Source organism: Lampris incognitus, chromosome 10, assembly GCF_029633865.1.
Source record: "Lampris incognitus isolate fLamInc1 chromosome 10, fLamInc1.hap2, whole genome shotgun sequence".
NCBI lineage: Eukaryota > Metazoa > Chordata > Actinopteri > Lampriformes > Lampridae > Lampris > Lampris incognitus.
In genome coordinates this window covers 16326321-16344154 of record NC_079220.1, presented here as the reverse complement: position 1 = coordinate 16344154, position 17834 = coordinate 16326321, and the positions used below count along the sequence as shown (strand labels likewise).

Genomic DNA, 17834 nt, shown 5'->3' with positions numbered 1-17834 from the left:
CAAATGTGCTGATGAGGTAACGTAGTTTAACTTGTACCTCCAATGCAAAGCTTAAGAGATTTCAAGAAGCAAATAGGTTGAAATCTAGTCGATCGCTCTTTTGTCTTGAAACAGACCAAATCGTTTTGAAGATGAATGGAATTTTTCCCCATTGCCAATATTTCAAACTTGTACACTTTGTATCATTAGATATCAGATGACACATGAATGATGCCTGAGGGGAAATTAAGATTTCACAGCAGCAGCATACAGAAAAGCATAAACAAGTTGAAAGTGATTCAAGGGAACTAATACAACCTAAAAGTAACTGATTACATAAATAAACAGGGACCATGTTAGAATTAAATATAAAGAATCAAGACACAATATCAAAAGACAGTCACAATTTTCAAGTTTCCTAGTTACTAACTTGTTGGTGAAACAAGCATTTAGAATAAGATACTGAATTTATAGGTCCTGTGAAATGACATATTGTCATTCTTGTTACCTCTTTTATCCACACTTGCAACTATTAAACACTGTTTTAGAAAATCACAAAAAATGTTTTACTTTTGTATTGACAAGAATGTTTTGCTCTTCCTGACAAATACAGTCACCCTACACTTGCGGGTATACAACTACAAAAATGTCCAATGACTGAATGGGAGTGAGACTGAGAGGTCGATTGATCTACCACCAAACTGAAACTAGCCAACAGCATATCAATGTCCATATTCTTCTAAAAATGCCTGGCAGTGAATGGTTGTTAGTCAAATCAATCTCCCTCACCTCACTAAATCTCACCCGAATGAAATGCCATTTCGTGTAATGATTCGTTAACATGGAAATTTTTCCCCAGATGTGACACAGGTCTGTAATAAACTAACTGCCCTGGAAATTATAATCTGTATATAACCCAAATCGAGAATTTATTCATCCCATCCTATATGCCATGTGTGTGACTCTTCGAACCGTAGATCCTGCTGGGCGGCGGTGATGTCCAGACTGTCCTCTAGCTCGGTACGCAGGGCGTTGAGCTCCTCTCCGAGGTCCCGGCGGGCCGCCTCGACCTTCCCCCTTGCCGCCCTCTCCGCCTCCAGGTCCTCCTGGAGCTCTCCCAGCAGGGCCTCCAGTTCCCGTACCCGCTTTACTGCAGCTGCCCGCTGGCCGCTCTCCTCCTCCACCCTGGGAGAGAGACAGAGAAAGAAGAGATGTCCAGATAAAGAGAGGGGTGAGATCAGTAAAGGGACATTTGAGTTTCAAACACATCTAATGTAATAGCAAACCTGAAATCTACTTTGAGTTTCATTTCCAATGACTGACGCAGAAATCAGCATCCACCATGTAGCAACCGAGTGTGATGAATGGAGGACCTGTTTGATTTGACTGATTTTTCTATCTCTCGGTTCGGCTCACCTGGCCTGGGTGGCTTGGAGTTCATCCTCCTTGGCGGCCAGCTGAGCTCGCAGCTCGGCCAGCTGGGCCTGCAGGTCAGCATACTGCTCTTGCAGGTCAGCCATTTCTCCCTCCATCTTCCTCTTGGCCTTCTCAATGTCCTGGCGGCCCTTCTCTTCCTTCTTCAGACGCACTGGTCACATGGTAAGAAAAAAAACCCATGTAATTTCTTTCAAGCTGCACACCCACACACACACACACACACACACACTTAAATACACTCAAGTGGACTGCTCTCATCTCTCCATTTGGCCTTGTCACTTGTGATGTCAGGTCTCCACCGGGATCTCTGACATCAAAACTGAGGAAGCCAATCGGCTGAATGGCAGAATGTCTTCAAATCCTACAATAGCCATCCACATGTATCACCCCCCCCCCGCTTTTTTTCTCCCCAATCGAATTTTGGCCAATTACCCCACTCTTCCAATCCATCCCGGTCACTGCTCCACCCCCTCTGCCAATCCGGGGAGGGCTGCAGACTACGACATGCCTCCTCCGATACATGTGGAGTTGCCAGCCGCTTCTTTTCACCTGACAGTGAAGAGTTTCACCAGGGGGACGTAGCATGTGGGAGGATCACGCTATTCTCCCCAGTTACTCCTCCCCCCCTGAACAGGCGCCCCAACTGACCAGAGGAGGTGCTAGTGCAGTGACCAGGACACATACCCACATCCAGTTTCCCACCCGCAGACACGGACAATTGTGTCTGTAGGGATGCCCGACCAAGCCAGAGGTAATATGGGGATTCGAACCGGCGATCCCCGTGTTGGTCACTTGAATATATTTAATTTTTTTTTTTTTTTGGTGTGTGTAATCTTACCACCTGGATGACTAAGCAGGCTCTACATAGACTCTCTCTTGTTAACTGACTTCTGGCAAGTATATCTCCAAGATCCTATAACACATCTATCTTATGACACAAGTCATAAAGTTTAATATCCTCTGTCTACTCTTTCCCCACTTTGAAAATCTCAGAACTACTCTCTAAGTGTGTCATCGTTGTGTTAAACAAGGAATCAGGCTGAACACTATGCTTTAAAAATGTGTTACTGGTCTATACTGTTGTCAATCAAGCCTGCAACATGCATAATTCAGTATAATTGAGTAAATAAACTAAAAAAGACATTTTCAAAATAGTAACTTCTTTTCAAAACCATCCTGTGGCCATCTATAATCAAAGTTGCCATCAACCGTTGTTTTCAAATTGCGGTTAAAGCCTGTAGCATTGTCACTGATTATCTATCATATGTCATATAAAGTCTCATTACAATATTTCATGTGATCACAAGTCTGATTAATACAAAAGTATACAAACTGTGAATGTAAATGTATTTAACCTCATCTAAAAAAAAAAAAAAACTCTTTAGCTTATCAAAAGGACAAGTGGTAAGAGGGAGATCTGCATCCATGTTGGATACACATATTAGAACAGCTAAGGTGAAAGGTTGTGTGTTTTTGCTGGTCTCATTTTTTTTGGGTTGCTGTTTTCTGTTTTCTTTGATGGTAGATGGATTTCAATAACACTTCTATAATCACCTAAACTTTTTCTCCTCTCATTGTATGCCTCCTGTTCCATCATCTGTACATGAAAAAAAATGGACAGAACAAAGAGCTGGTGGAGGTGTTAGGTGCAGCGGTGAAATGTCACTGGGTGTAGTGTTGTCTCACCCTCTAGTTCAGAGATCATGGATTCATGTTTGGTCTTGAGTTTAGTCAAGTTCTTGGACTTTTCCTCCTCCTCAGCTAAATTAGAGCTCAAGTCGGCCATCCGCTCTTCAAGAAGTTTCCGTTCCTGGGAAAACAGGGGAAAGAGATGAGAATAAACAAACACACACACATAGATACAGACACACACAGACACAGACACACAGACACACACACACACAAACATTCTTCTGTTTTTGTGAAGACATTATCCAGACCTAAATACATTCACTTGAGGGGGGCAATAACCAGAGACTCAGTAGAGTCACAAATAATAAAGGAGAGAGGGGACACCCTTGCATCCCATACCTTTTTGTAGGTACTGTTTTGTAGCTGACCCAATGGTATCGGTCTGGACAGAAGCTAGTAGAAGGGTGTAACGGCAAAATCAAACCACCTCAAAATAGAAAAAAAGGAAATCCTATTCCAACCAGTCAAACGCTCTGTAGTTTAGCGGTGAGATCTTCAGGTTGCTGAGCGTTTATGTCGATTCGTTGACGGACAGAGGTCCTTCCAAGTCTTCCTAATCAGCTGCAGATGTTGATGGGATATCCGATTTATTGAAAAACAAATTCTACTTCAGTATCATCACCCTCCAACTTGAGGGTATATAAGCTGGAAATTCTTATTTATCCCCTGTGGTTCTATAGTTTTTTTCTTTTCCCCAGAGAATAACGCTTCCAAGTTGTCCACACACACACACACACACACACACACACACACACACACACACACACACACACACACACACACACACACACACACACACACACACACACACACACACACACACACACACACACAATGAAGTAAAGGAGACCTTCTATGCTGACCTGGACAATGTTCTCACCAAAGTCCCCAAGGAGGGCAAACTAATCCTGAGAAAGTTGCATCATCCTCTAATAAAGATATAGACTAACTATAACTTAATCTAACCTTATTTTAATTCATCTTGAACCCTATAGTTAACCCAGTCCTTGCCATAAAATGAGTCTTTTCGCCTGTGGGAACAATATATTTATCCCTCACAAGAAAACATCCCCGAGCAACTGGTGTGCGTGCACACACACACACACACACACACACACACACACACACACACACACACACACACACACACACACACACACACACACACACACACACACACACACACACACACACACACACACACACACACACACACCTTCTGTAGTTTGTTATTCTGGTCCTCCATTTGCAGAACATCCTCCTCCAGTTTCTTGATCTTTCCTTCCACCGCTGCCTTCTCCAGCTGCAGCTTCAGACGTGCATCCTCCTCCTCTTCCAGATGAGCCTCCATTAGCTGAGGGATGGTAACACTTGGTTAACGTAATGCAAACAACGCTGAATAGGGCAGCAGTCCCATGGTGGAGTAACCAGGGGGAAATTCGGGGGACAAAGGAAATCCCAAGTAAAATTTGCAATATCAGTGAAGTTCAGAGTACAAATCATCTGTGGCTCTGGTTCAGTAACTGAATGCAACAAATTTCAACCTCTACCAGGAAATAAACAGGATTGAGTTAGTCGGAACTCAGTTTGGATAAATGATGTAGTTATTAGAAATTGTTTGCATACGTTTTTTTTTTCATTTCCCCCCTTTTTTTCTCTCCCCAACTGTATCTGGCCAATTACCCCACTCTCCCGAGCCGTCCCGGTTGCTGCTCCACCCCCTCTGCTGATCCGGGGAGGGCTCCAGACTACCACATGCCTCCTCCTATACATGTGGAGTCACCAGCCGCTTCTTTTCACCTGACAGTGTGGAGTTTCACCAGGGGGACGTAGTGCGTGGGAGGATCACGCTATTCCCCCCAGCCCCGCCCCCGCCCCGAACAGAGGAGGCGCTAGTGCAGCGACCAGGACACATACCCACATCCGGCTTCCCACCCGTAGACACAGCCAATTGTGTCTGTAGGGACACCCGACCAAGCTGGAGGTAACATGGGGATTCAAACCGGCGATCCCCATGGAATAGACCGCTACGCTAGGGTTTGTATTATACAACAACTTTATGGGCGTAGTTCTGCTGTCAATCCAATAGCTTTTCTTGAAACATGTTTTGTAGAAGTTTGCTTCTCACCGTCTCGCTTAGTGTATTGTGACAATCATAAAACTAGAGTGCTATAATTTCCCCCCAAATTTATAAATAAATCAAAGTAGCCATAAAGTAATGACTTCTCTAAACAGTCGGGCATTTCAGCTCTGTCAGTCCCCACCTGTATATGCTGCTCCATCTCCTTTCTCTCTTGCTGCAGATTGCTGGAACGCTCCTCTTCCTCTTCCAGCCGTGCTTCCATCTCATGCAGCACCTCCTCCAACTCCTGCTTCTTTGCCTCCAGACGCACCCTCATCTCCTCTGCCTCAGCGTACAGCTCCGTCTCTGCCTGGAGTTTGGACTCCAGCTGGGTCCGCTCCTCCACCAACTACACACACACACACACACACACACAGGATTTGGTGAGTGGGGAGGAAGGTGTGCACGTGTATGGATGTGTGTAAGAGAGTGAACTTAAAATTGTGTGGGCATGAGAGAGAGAGAGAGTGCAAAAATGTTCATCTAGGTATATGTGTATGAAGGAAAGAGAAAAGGAAAGAAATGGTTTGTATGTTTGTGTGTGTCGGGTGTTTCAGTGACAGAGAAAAAGCAGCAGGAACAGAACAAATTGGCTGGTTTTTTAAATAATTTCTAGAAACAGATTTTCTATGCTTTTGTATCATGCCTACTAGTTCCACTGTTTTATTTTCATCGCACGGGGTTGGTTAAAAAAAGCATCTGGTTGGTTGGATTTTATTTATGGTTGTTCGTAAAGCTGTTTTTCTACTGATCATGGGCAAAGTGCCATGCATGTAAAACGGGTCATACACACCATAGCACATGAATAAGCAAAGGACAGTGAGTGTGTTTGTGTCGGTCCTGTTATCGGTTTGACCTGTGTGTGTTTCTGGCTGATCTCCTTCAGTTCAGACTGCGTCTTGGCTGCCACATCCTTTGCTGCCTTAAGCTCTTCCTCCTTCTGACCCATTTCCTCTTCCTGTCTGGTCACCTGCAGCAGCGGCTTCACCTGAATGACAGAGACACAACACAGAACCAGTCATGTCCAAAGATCAGCAGCAAGGCTTGTTTTAGGAGTTTTTGTTTCAGTCTGCTTCTTGTGTGTGTGTGTGTGTGTGTGTGTGTGTGTGTGTGTGTGTGTGTGTGTGTGTGTGTGTGTGTGTGTGTGTACCTTAGTGAAGAGTCTCCACCACTGCCAGTTCTTGAGTTTAAGATAACAGGCACAATTTCTCTGGATCACCTTCATGGCACTCAGCTGCTGCTGCCTTTTGCTGAACCCTCTGAACACACACACACACACACACACACACACAAGAAATCAAAGGCTACTAGTAGCGTAGTTTAAGTCTGTTTATATGTTTATTAGAAAGGCTGAGACTGTGGTCAAAAAGTGAGGGATATGAAAGCGTTAAAGAAAATGTGTGTTTGTGTGTGAGCTAAATATGTATAGGTTTATCAAGAATAATGTACACATGTAGATTATGTGGAGTTTGCATTTTCTCCCAATGTTCAAATTATTTTCCTCTGGGTAATGCCAACATGTGCATATCCTCACAGGGAGTCCGGGTGACCCCCTTATCATATACGGTAGTCAAATGCTCTTGTGCATATACAGTGTGCTATACGTTATACAGGATAACGTAGGGGCTAGGTGACCTCGGGGAAGTTCTGGAGGAAGATACATGAGTGTTGGTGTGTTGCCTGATGGTGATTCATTAAAACCGACAAAAGCTAAACCAAGCCTCCATCACAATTATTTACACCCCTGATTTCTGCACCCACACCACCTGGACAGCAAAACCCCAGTCCCCCATGAACTGGACTATAGTGTAGGGGTGCTTATGTTAAAGGCCCAATATCCCTTGGTCCTGGGCCTAATCTTTGAAACAACCAGTAAGACTCAGACTGAGGATCTTAGGCTAATAACATAATATAGCTAACAGGTCAAAAGGTTGGCTATTGTAAACTAAGCAATTTCACGTTGATTAAACATCTAAAAGCATCAAATTGTATGTACCATCTTGGCTTAAAACCAGACTAAATTTGGTTAAAAAGGGAAAGTCTACGTATTTAATATTATTTGGGCAAAGTTGTAAAGTTGCTTGTCATAATTGATTAAACAATTTGGTCTAAAAGTGGGCTACGTTTAGCCACTATATGGCAATCTAGTGTAGAGGACTCCATTGGGCTTGGGATCCCGCGGGACCAAACGCAAATCTCATGGGAGCAGGCGGTTTTAATTTTGCTGCGGATGGGAGCAGGTGGTCAAAGAATAAACTGCAGGTTAGCTTGCGTTAGCAAGAAAGATGAAGTCAACAAATGAAGTTGAAAAGAAACTCAGAGTTGGTCATTACAAAGCAAGGAAGTCTGATATTTGGACAAGATTTCTCAGTTGTGACAGACAAAGATGGAAAAGAACTGGACTTTGCTAGCTGCGACAAATGTGCAAAAGTGTTGCTGTACAACAGGGCACAAGTCTGGCACCTCTGGGTTGAGGTGCCATACCTGCTCCGTTCTCCCTGGTCAGAGTAAGCTGTCTTTCAAAGATAAAGCACTTCTCCCTGCACACATTAAACAAGATATAATCGAGAAACGTGTCGCACTTTTTCTGTAGAAACATTCGGCCGTATGACTTCGTCGCCGGGGAGGGTTTTGTCGACATAAATCAAGACGTTGTTAATGTAGTTGCTAAATATGGCAAATTTGATGTAAAAGATGTGTTGCCTCACCCAACCGCTGTACCCAGACATGTGGAGGGGAGAGCTCAGGCACTGCAGGCATCAGTGGCAACGGAGATAAACATGGGCGGATTAACCCACCAGGGGGCCCCGGGGCATGCACGTCCGTTGCCCCCCCCCCCATCAGATAGGCTATGCAAACAATACTAAACATTGTTAAATGTAAAACTAATGCAAATATCCAACATGGTAGTCAATGCTATGCCAAGCTGCATGGAATTTGGATGGCGACTACAAAGTACAACACAATTTTGAATCACAAAACAAACAGCGATGAGAATAGCAGCTCACAGCATCGCAAACATATTGCAAAGCCTTCTTCCCATTTACAATGGCTTACCAACAGGAAATAAATGTTTGTTTCAGAGCAAATAATTTAGTGAAATATGGGCATATTTTAGTAAAATTAACTGTTTAATTATTTTTCAGTATGGGCATTCTAGCTAGCACATTTGTTTAACTATACACAATGAAACAATGAATTTGATCATAAGCATTGAGTTTGCGCTATGCCAGACTTTGTTGCACTCTCAACACTACAATGTAAACATAAGGCGCAGACTCTTCAAACCGACATTGTGATATATTTAGAAACTACCCCCGACATATTTAGTATGTTTATATTTGTAATGTCTACGTCTCTGCTTCAAACGAGTCCCTAGCAACCGAAAAAGGCTTCCACTTCTCGACTCCAGGTTTCTTATACTGTCTATGTCGCAGACTGTGAAAGTATGATGATGTTATGGTAATATTACACAAAGTTAAGTCACTCATCTAATGCAAATTGCTTGAGTCTGATTATTTCAGGTCACTTGCATCAATGGAGAAATACTGTGCGTTTATCATTCTGACCCCGCATAAACAGAGACTGTAGCTTGGGGCCCCGCATCAATAGAGACTTTGTAGCTTGGACCCCGCACCAATAGAAACTGTAGCTTGGGCCGCCTGCATCAATAGAGACTTTGTAGCTTGGGGCCCTGCATCAGTAGAGACTAGCTTGGGCCCTGCATCGCGATGCAGGGTTGGAACAAACGTCCCTTGTAGGGTATGATTGGGGATCCCTACTATACGCGAACACAATACCCCTGACCTTTTTGGGCCCCTCGTGGTCCAGGGCCCCGGGGCACTCGCCCGGCATACCCAGTCCGTAATCCAGCCTTGGGGATAAAGCCCATCATCGAAACATGGATGTGCCATCACAAAGCGGATATATGGACTGAGGATTACCACAAAACATCATTCATATCCAGCACCATCCATTACACAAACAACGATTTCGGTCTCGTTTCGAGGGTATTGTTTGCGGCTCCCTTCGAAGATAGTGGTCAAAACCAGGTCCCAAACCTGGTCAAAATCAGGAGAGAACATCATGAACCTGCTGTTTGGGAAACTCCATGTGTTTAGAACAGACGCGTCACTAACCGTGGAGCCAACATAGTTGCTGCCCTTATTTCTATGTATTTATTTATTCTATTTTTTAATCAGCTGAATAAAAAAACTTTGTTGCAAAGCAGTCGATTCGTTTTTCGGTTGCGTTTAATGGTGCAATATTTTTATTTATTTATTTTATAAATTTATTTCCAGTTTTGGACAAGCACATTGCGGATGGACAAGCACATTGCGGTTGTGGGCGGTAATGGTCAGAAATCTAGCGGGAGCGGGATTAAGAAAACAGTCTTAATAGTTTAAAACACTAGACTAGTCTAGTGCTCAATGGGGATGTAATCTGCTGTGTTCTGTACCAGTTGCAAACGCTCTGCATGAAGTGTATAATGCATGTGGAGGCAAGCATGCACACTTAGTTTGCCTTACTTGCGCCCCAGGAAGCCGCGGGCCTGCGCCTGGAAAGCAATGATGACCACGGTGAGTTTGAGATCCCTTTCTTCCTCCAGCTGGGCCAGCACCCCGGTCCTGAAGAACATCTTACTCTGACCGATACGGTACAAGTTTGGGTCCAGGTCCAAGTGCTTCACCTAGGAGAAAAGAAGAGACACAAGGAGAGGAGAGGAGTCAAGCCTTTGGTCTTAATGGACCTTCATGGGTCTTGATAACCACTGAAATGTGACTATTAAAAAAAGTTTCACAATCATAATGTATGAAATAGTCTTGTACTTGTAAAACATTTAAAGACGAGGACAAATTACAAATACCAAAAACTCCACAACTTGGCTGAGAGCAGAATACAGAGTTCATACACTTTTTCACCAACGGTTTTCAATGAGTTTTCCATGACTTCTCCATAACGTTTATTTTAACTACCATGACCAAAGGAAACTATTTTTTGGAGTTCCCGCTTAAAAGGTGTGTTTTAACACTGCGTATGATGTGAAAGTCAGTCTATATTTCAAATACTGTATATAAGCCACTCTACCCAGGTGGGTGCTACACATTGGTGGTGGTTGAGGTGAGTTACCCTCTTCAATGTAATTATTATTATTATCATTATTATCATTGACAACCTTTGCAAACCATACTTTGTACTAGTCCATTTGAAGCTACTGATTGTTGAAGTGCCACTTGCTTGATACACTGTCAACAAGACAGCTTGCTAAATGATCAGAAAGCTAGCATGTGGAAGCATATATGTTAGCATCCTGGGACAAACTGTTGCATGTTCACACAACAGAAACTGTAAAAAGCCACCACAGTGGCTTCACCTGCTGTTACTTTCATTTCACTTTTCATTTTTAAACTGGTCAGTCAATCTTTAACAGAGTTAATGCTGAGAGCTAATGTTGCTTTAGGTTTCCATGACTTTTCCCAAAATGATAATTTTCCATTACTTTTCCAGGGCCTGGAAACTATATTTTTGTATTCACAGACTTTTCCAGGATTTCCAAGAATGTATGAGCCCTGAGAATAGTCAGTCTGACTGAACTCAAGCTTATCCAACTCACCATCAGACTGCACGCCTGCTTCCCATCCATGAAGCCCTTTGGGATGGCATTGGCAGCCAGGATCTCATACCTACATACAGGAGACAACAATCACTTTGTCAGACAAAGTGTCAGGCTGGTGTACGCGCGCGCGCGCATGTAAGCTGGAAATCCTTATTTATCCCCTGTGGTTCTATAGTTTTTTTCTTTTCCCCAGAATAACACTTCCAACTTGTCCACACACACACACACACACACACACACACACACACACACACACACACACACACACACACACACACACACACACACACACAAACCCCTAACATCTGTCCTATACACCACCTCTTATCTCTCCAAGACATACTCAGGTCTGTTCTGTGTGGTGGTGAACCCCTACAAGCTGCTGCCCATCTACTCTGAGAGGATCATTGAGATGTAAAAGGGCAAGAAGCGTCATGAGGTTCCCCCCACACATCTACTCCATCACAGACAACGCTTACAGGGACATGATGCAAGGTAGGTGGGTGAGAGATGGGGATGCTGGAGGTGATATATAAGTCAGCCCTTACATGAAATAACAAACACTATGCACTATATATCTACCAAGTCAAGAAAATAAAGTACAATCAAGGACATGAAAAGCAGACTAACAATGCATAACACAAAAACTGTGTGTGCTCCTTTGACTGCATGCTGTCTGGTTTAAATGGTCTACCGGTGACCTCAAGCCAAGTCTTACTTTCCATTCACCTTCAAAACAGCCATACATGGAGCAACAAGACTAAATAACTCCCATGCAGCCTTGCATCAAACTGCTATTTTTAGCTAGTATGAGGGATGAGGGCTAATCTCCTCTACTACCAGTTTTGAGAGATGTTTTCCTCTGGTGTCTGAGGGAAGGGGCGCTGCCAGAGAGTTCATGTTTGGTACGTTCAGCTTGGCTTGAACGACCGAGTTCAGGTCAGCTAATGTGCTCGTTTCACCTTTTAAAATCTCTCTCTCTCTCGCTTGCTCTCTCTTTTTGTACTGTCTCCATTGGTCTTTTGTGTATCTTCACAGACTGTGAGGACCAGTCCTTTTTCTGCACGCGAGTCAAAACACCAAAGATGAAACTTTTTTTTCCATCACGTGTACACACACATTAGCCGAGAAACAGCAGCCTGACCTCTGTCTGAACTCCTGGAAGACGATGCGGTTGGGGAAACCCTGTCTGCAGATACGGATCCCCTCCAATACTCCGTTACACCTCAGCTGCTCCAGGACCAGGTGGGCATCCATCTTTCCTGCCTGCAACATGGCGGAGGGATAGGGAAAGACTGAGTGTACAGACATTTACAGTTACATTTACTCATTTAACAACTGTTTTTATCCAACTTACAAGAGTCAGTAGTTGACAGATAAATTTGAATGTCACCATCTAGCATCATAGAACATGACATAATAATCATATTATAGTAGTATTATATGAAGTAGTAATGGTACATTTGTTACATGGTAATTATATCATGGTAGTAGTATGCGAAGTAGTAGTACCTTTGTTACACAGTAATCATGTCATTGTAGTATTATTACATAGTAATCCTAGCCAAGATTGCACGTCATGGTGAGTGCATTTAGTGGAAATGCGCCTTCAAGCAATAATAGGAGGTGACATTTGCCACGAACATCTTTACACATACCCAGATTTAACCCATCCTAACTATAAGAAGCAGTGGGCAGCCATTTCTCCAGCTCCAGGGGGACCAGCTCCAGATCTAGAACCAGTGCCTTGGTCAACAGCAATGGCAGGAGTATGTCCCTAACACACGTCTTTTGTGTGTTAGGGAGAGGAAACCGGAGCACCAGGAGGAAACCCATATAAACAAGGGGAGGCAGGGGAGACCCTGAATCCAGGGTCCAACTGCGTGGAGTTTACATATTCTTCTTGCAGTGAGGGAACAGTGCTAATCACTGAGTCGCTAAGACCCGGTCTAGCTGTCTAACTGTCTCACCCTCTTCTCATGGTTGGGGATGATGCAGCGGACAAAGTTGGGCTGGGTGTTGTGCAGGGTGGTCATGAGCTTCCCCAGAGACTCCTTATAAAGCTGTCCCACCGTCCGGAACATTCCCTTCTTCGATTTGGTGGAGCTGGGCACCGAGCTCTCCGACATCTTGGTTATCGTCTCTAGACCCACCACACGGTCAGCTGGTGCAGAAAAAAATAATATTACTAGACATTATTATCATTGTTAGTAGTAGTCATGATAGTATGAGTAGTAGTACATAAACATTTGCTCATTTAGCAAACGCTTCGATCCAATGCAACTTACAAGAGCATCAGCAATTAACAGATAAAACTGAATGTTACCAGCTTGCATCATGCAGCACTACATAGTAATCCGATCATAGCAGTACTATATGAAGAAGCAGTAGTAGTTCATTTGCAACACAACAATTATATCATAGCTGAGATTATGCTGCGTGCTTTTTAAGTGTGCCTTAGATCACCAAGAGAAACAAAGTACAGAATAGGTTTACACAGCCACATATCGGTATAACAGACATATTATCATCACAGGAGAGTAAAATACTGAGAGTAACGTAGAAGGAAGGCACAATAGTAGACACTGATTATAATGGTGTTTAAGTAACTAAGGGTACATTAGTAACAGCCAACACTAACAGTAGTATTAGATGATTCATATTAGCTGCAGACTGTCGACAGATAGCTTACAAATCAGTGTTTATAATGTTGTTACTATTTTATATACTATGTATAAGAGGAAATATGGGCAAAGGGGCCATGAGGAAAGGATATGAAAATAAAAGAGTAGAAAACATTAGGACACATTAAAGCAAGCCAATAAACGTTTTAAGAAGTATTCTGAATTTTGTGGTTAAAAAGCAAGAGGTATTTATTTCTGTTACTTCAGTATTTATTTTAGACAGGCAGTTTGGGCGGCGCAACAGCCAATATTAAAACAGTTCAATGTTCAATTGTATGAGTCCCAAGAGCACTGTACCAATATATTTTTATTCATTTTTAATTGTTTTATTGAGATTTTTTTAAAAAAAAGAGAGCATTGTACTAATACCCCCCAAAGGGAAAAATGCATATACGCAAATACATTAAAAGCAATAAAGAATAAATTCTGTAACCGGCCAGCTCATATTTCACACTGGGTTTCTTGTACATTTAGAAAAACATGGCGGTTGGCGAATGTTATTCTTTAATATGTCTTTGGTTTAGGCGACTGACCGTCCTTCCACAGGTCTTGGATGAAGGTGCTGGAGGAGTTGTTAAGGAGAGTGGTCACATTGTCGTTCAGAGGGTCCATGTTTTTGGTCAGCCAGTTGGCCGCATTATAGTCGACCTAAAATAACAAGTGAGCAAGAGAGAGAGAGCATTAAGATGAGTGGAAGATGCAGACACCTGGGGATCCATAATGGAGCTGAAATGACACTGTGTTGATATTCAGCGATTTTTTTTTGGCATTTTCTGCTATATTTTAACAGTGCCAGTAGAGAGAGACAGAGACAGGAAAGAGAGAGGGGATGACATGCAGCAAAGGCCATGGGCCGGATTCGAACCCAGGCTGCTGCGGTAAGGACTCAGCCTTATGTGGTACACGCTCTACCAGGTGAGCCACCGAGGCGCTCCCGGCTGTTTTTTTAATTACATTTTTAAAAACGAGAAGAGCGGGCAGTCCGCTTCAATCTTAATAGGTTTATATATTTAGACAGTGGAAAAGTCAGCAAACCGACCCGTGCTGCTGCTGTTCATGTGAGTGTTGCGGGGTTTATCACATATATGTGTATGTGTTTATGTAAGCATGCTGTGTTTTATGTAATGTTCCCGTACATGCATGTAGAAAATGTTTTTCATTTAACATCAGATAACATTACACGAAATTATACTAAATTAATTTTACATTGAAATTTCATTTGATTCTTCACTAGAGGTTTAAATTGATTCAGCTATTTCTCCATCAATTTATTTATTTATTCATTCCGTCAATTTTCATTTTTTTCATTACCTTTTTATTTGTTTTTTTCACTACCTTTCACTTTCGCTTAATGTAAAGTGCATTGCATTGCATTGCAATGGAAGAAAAGTGCTATATGAATAAAGTTGGATCGACTGGTTGATTCCCCATGGAAATGTTTGATCGCTGCAGTACCGTAATATACAACCAAGAAAAATGTATACAAATAAAACAGCTTATCAATAAACATAACAGTCGGCACAGCCAGACTTCCAACAGATTAGTAAAAAGGTATGAATGATGAAGATTGTGAGCAGACCTAGGTAATGAAAAATAAATACATAAATGCAAAAAGCAGCAGCAAAACCCACCTACATCACTACACTAGAATAAAGACAATCAAATGAGTTAAAGGTGTGGATTGATTTACATGTGCAATGAATTTAGAGAATCTTAATATATAACTGGTGACTCGTACCTTGCCGGCGTAGTGCAGCACAGTAAACACCAGTTTGTCTTTGTGCTGCTTGGGTTTGGAGAACTTGACATGACCCGTGTGGGTGTTTAAAAGTTTGTCCACAAAGGAGATGTCGGTGGCCTTGGGAAACCAGCACTCCTCATCGAGCAAAGCCAGGATGCCGGGAGGGTTATTCTGCAGGACAAATACAGACACACCAGCTTTTATTTATCTGTAAATGGTGTTTTGATAAACTGAGTTCAGGCACAAAGACCATGCCTCAAGCAATCTAACCACCTGCGTACACCTCTGCCTACTTAAAGGCAACTAACCACTTCCTCCCCCTGTTTGTCTCAGTTTTGATGTCCTAACCCCTCAAAACCCCATGCTATTTTGTGTCTCTGTCTCTCTCAGTACAGGAACCACAGGGGGAAATGATGGCGTACAAAGACTCCTCTGCAATGACACAGAACCCCCATCCAGAGTTTTAGCTCCCCAGGTTCCTCGATCAATCAGATCACCCTTTGGACCCCTTGAACCAGACACCCTGTGACCCCTCTCGATCTCACTGCCTTGCAACTCCTCTATTGATCCTTCATCCTCCGCATCACATTCTCAATAAACCAATCAAACTCGAGCTCTCAGAGGCATGGTATTTGTTAGTGACCTAAAGGTTATGGTAGGATAAACTGTAGGTTCATTTCACACATACAGGTATAGTGATAATATGTATTTATTAGCAGGGAGGCACCAACACTGATACTGGTATGGGATATTGGGCTGATACTATAGGCTAAAATGGAGTATCAGTATTGGAATTTCACCCACGAGCAAAACTCAATACTAAAAGCCATGAGGAACATGTCAAAAATAAAAGCAAAGAAACTTGATTAACTACATCTTTGGTACATGGAAGCCTGTATTTCTTTAATCTTAGTAACAAAACTGATTCTATCTCAATTATTTTGCCCTTTGAAGGTCTACGTGTGCACTGCTCAGCAAAAGTAATGGAGAAGATCAATACTCAGTATCGGCTGATACTTAAATATTTATACTCTGAATTGGTATAACTTATATCCGTGTGTACTGTATGAAACTTGATGCTTGAAATTAGCTATATTATTATAATCAATTACAGCCCTGCAAACATGAAAATCTACACACACACACACACACACGCACGCACGCGCGCGCGCACACACACACAGAGGATTTTTTTTAAGAGGTACATACAAATATTGTGCAATTTAACTGATTTAATGTGTCACACTGCATCTGCATGTGTGCGTTGCATGCACGTATTTGTTTGTGTGTGACGGCAGCCTCTCCTGACCGGCCTCTCGATGAGTTCGATGCACGGCTGCAGGTCAAGGCCGAAATCGATGAAGTTCCACTCGATGCCCTCCCGCTTGTACTCCTCCTGCTCCAGGATGAACATGGTGTGGTTAAAGAGCTGCTGCAGACGCTCATTGGTGTAGTTGATGCACAGCTGCTCGAATGAGTTGTCCTGAGAGGGAGAAATGGACACGCAGGACGGATATCACTAAATCTGCTTTAAAAAGCCTAATGTGGATTAAATTGAGAATTCACTGATTGATTTTTTCTTTCTATTCATGGGATGTGTGGAAAATAAAGTGACCCCTCTCCCCTCCAAAAAAGATTTGAAAACAACATGTTTTCTGAAGATGGATAAATGTAAATGCTCAAAATAAATTAATTGAAAAGAAAAATTAAAAAAAAACCTAAACTTTATAAAGATTGTATCTGGTATCAACCACACATCAGCACATGCACACACACTCACACTCACATAGACATGCACTTGTCCTTTATCTAAACCAGGGTTCATATTTCTACCTAACCCTTCTGCACTTTCTACTGTTATCCTTTTATAACTTATCTCCATCAGTCTTGCATATGAGCCACTTTGTAAACTTTTGAGAAAAGCAATGTGTAAATATGTTAATTATCATCATCATTATAAAGGCAATCCAATTTCAATACAGTGAAACAGTCCACAGCGAGTCTTCCCCTCACCTCAAAGATCTCAAAGCCAGCGATATCCAGGATACCTAAAAAGGATGAAGACTGCCTCTTGCTCTTGTCCAGGGTTTTGTTCACCCTCGCCAAGATCCAGCGAAACAGACGCTCGTACATGGCCTTGGCCAGGGCCTCCACTGCAAAATCAGCCTGGTGGAAGAGGGTTGGAGGGGAACAGAGGATAGGAGGTTAGGGAGTTAGAAGATAAGGGCAAGGAGGTGAGAGAGGATTAGTGGATTGGAAGAAGAAAGCAAAAGCAACAATAATAGGCATCCTCATTTTGAAAATGTTGGACAATTTTGAGTTTTGTTTGCTGCAAAAGAGAAAGATTTAGGTGGTAAAGGGTTGGATTTTTGGCCACGGAGCGTACCTGCTGCTTGGTTTGCGCCTTCTGTACCACCTCCCTGCCCACCTTGATGCGGGGGGTGAGAATGGCACGGGTGAAGTCTGTCACATTGATGCCCTGCAGGTGGCACACCTTCTGAGCGGCTGGAGAGAGGGGGTTGTGGGTAATAAATGGAGATAGGTGACAAGGGGGTCAGTCAG

The 17834-nt window shown here is 42.8% G+C and overlaps 1 protein-coding gene across 1 annotated transcript in view; it reads right to left on the bottom strand.

The window, feature by feature from the left end:
- Nucleotides 1-17834, bottom strand: part of LOC130119314 (myosin-11-like) — a 52310-nt gene that overhangs the window by 17023 nt on the left and 17453 nt on the right. Inside the window, exons 12-27 of the mRNA XM_056287773.1 lie at nucleotides 17659-17777; nucleotides 17286-17438; nucleotides 16582-16755; nucleotides 15270-15443; nucleotides 14065-14179; nucleotides 12818-13011; nucleotides 11992-12113; nucleotides 10845-10914; nucleotides 9760-9920; nucleotides 6381-6489; nucleotides 6087-6218; nucleotides 5373-5579; nucleotides 4325-4462; nucleotides 3103-3226; nucleotides 1396-1567; nucleotides 952-1164 (exon numbers count right to left, since the gene is read on the bottom strand). Of these exons, the coding sequence (XP_056143748.1) occupies nucleotides 952-1164; nucleotides 1396-1567; nucleotides 3103-3226; nucleotides 4325-4462; nucleotides 5373-5579; nucleotides 6087-6218; nucleotides 6381-6489; nucleotides 9760-9920; nucleotides 10845-10914; nucleotides 11992-12113; nucleotides 12818-13011; nucleotides 14065-14179; nucleotides 15270-15443; nucleotides 16582-16755; nucleotides 17286-17438; nucleotides 17659-17777 (2377 nt within the window). The remainder of the gene's footprint in view (nucleotides 1-951; nucleotides 1165-1395; nucleotides 1568-3102; nucleotides 3227-4324; nucleotides 4463-5372; nucleotides 5580-6086; nucleotides 6219-6380; nucleotides 6490-9759; nucleotides 9921-10844; nucleotides 10915-11991; nucleotides 12114-12817; nucleotides 13012-14064; nucleotides 14180-15269; nucleotides 15444-16581; nucleotides 16756-17285; nucleotides 17439-17658; nucleotides 17778-17834) is intronic.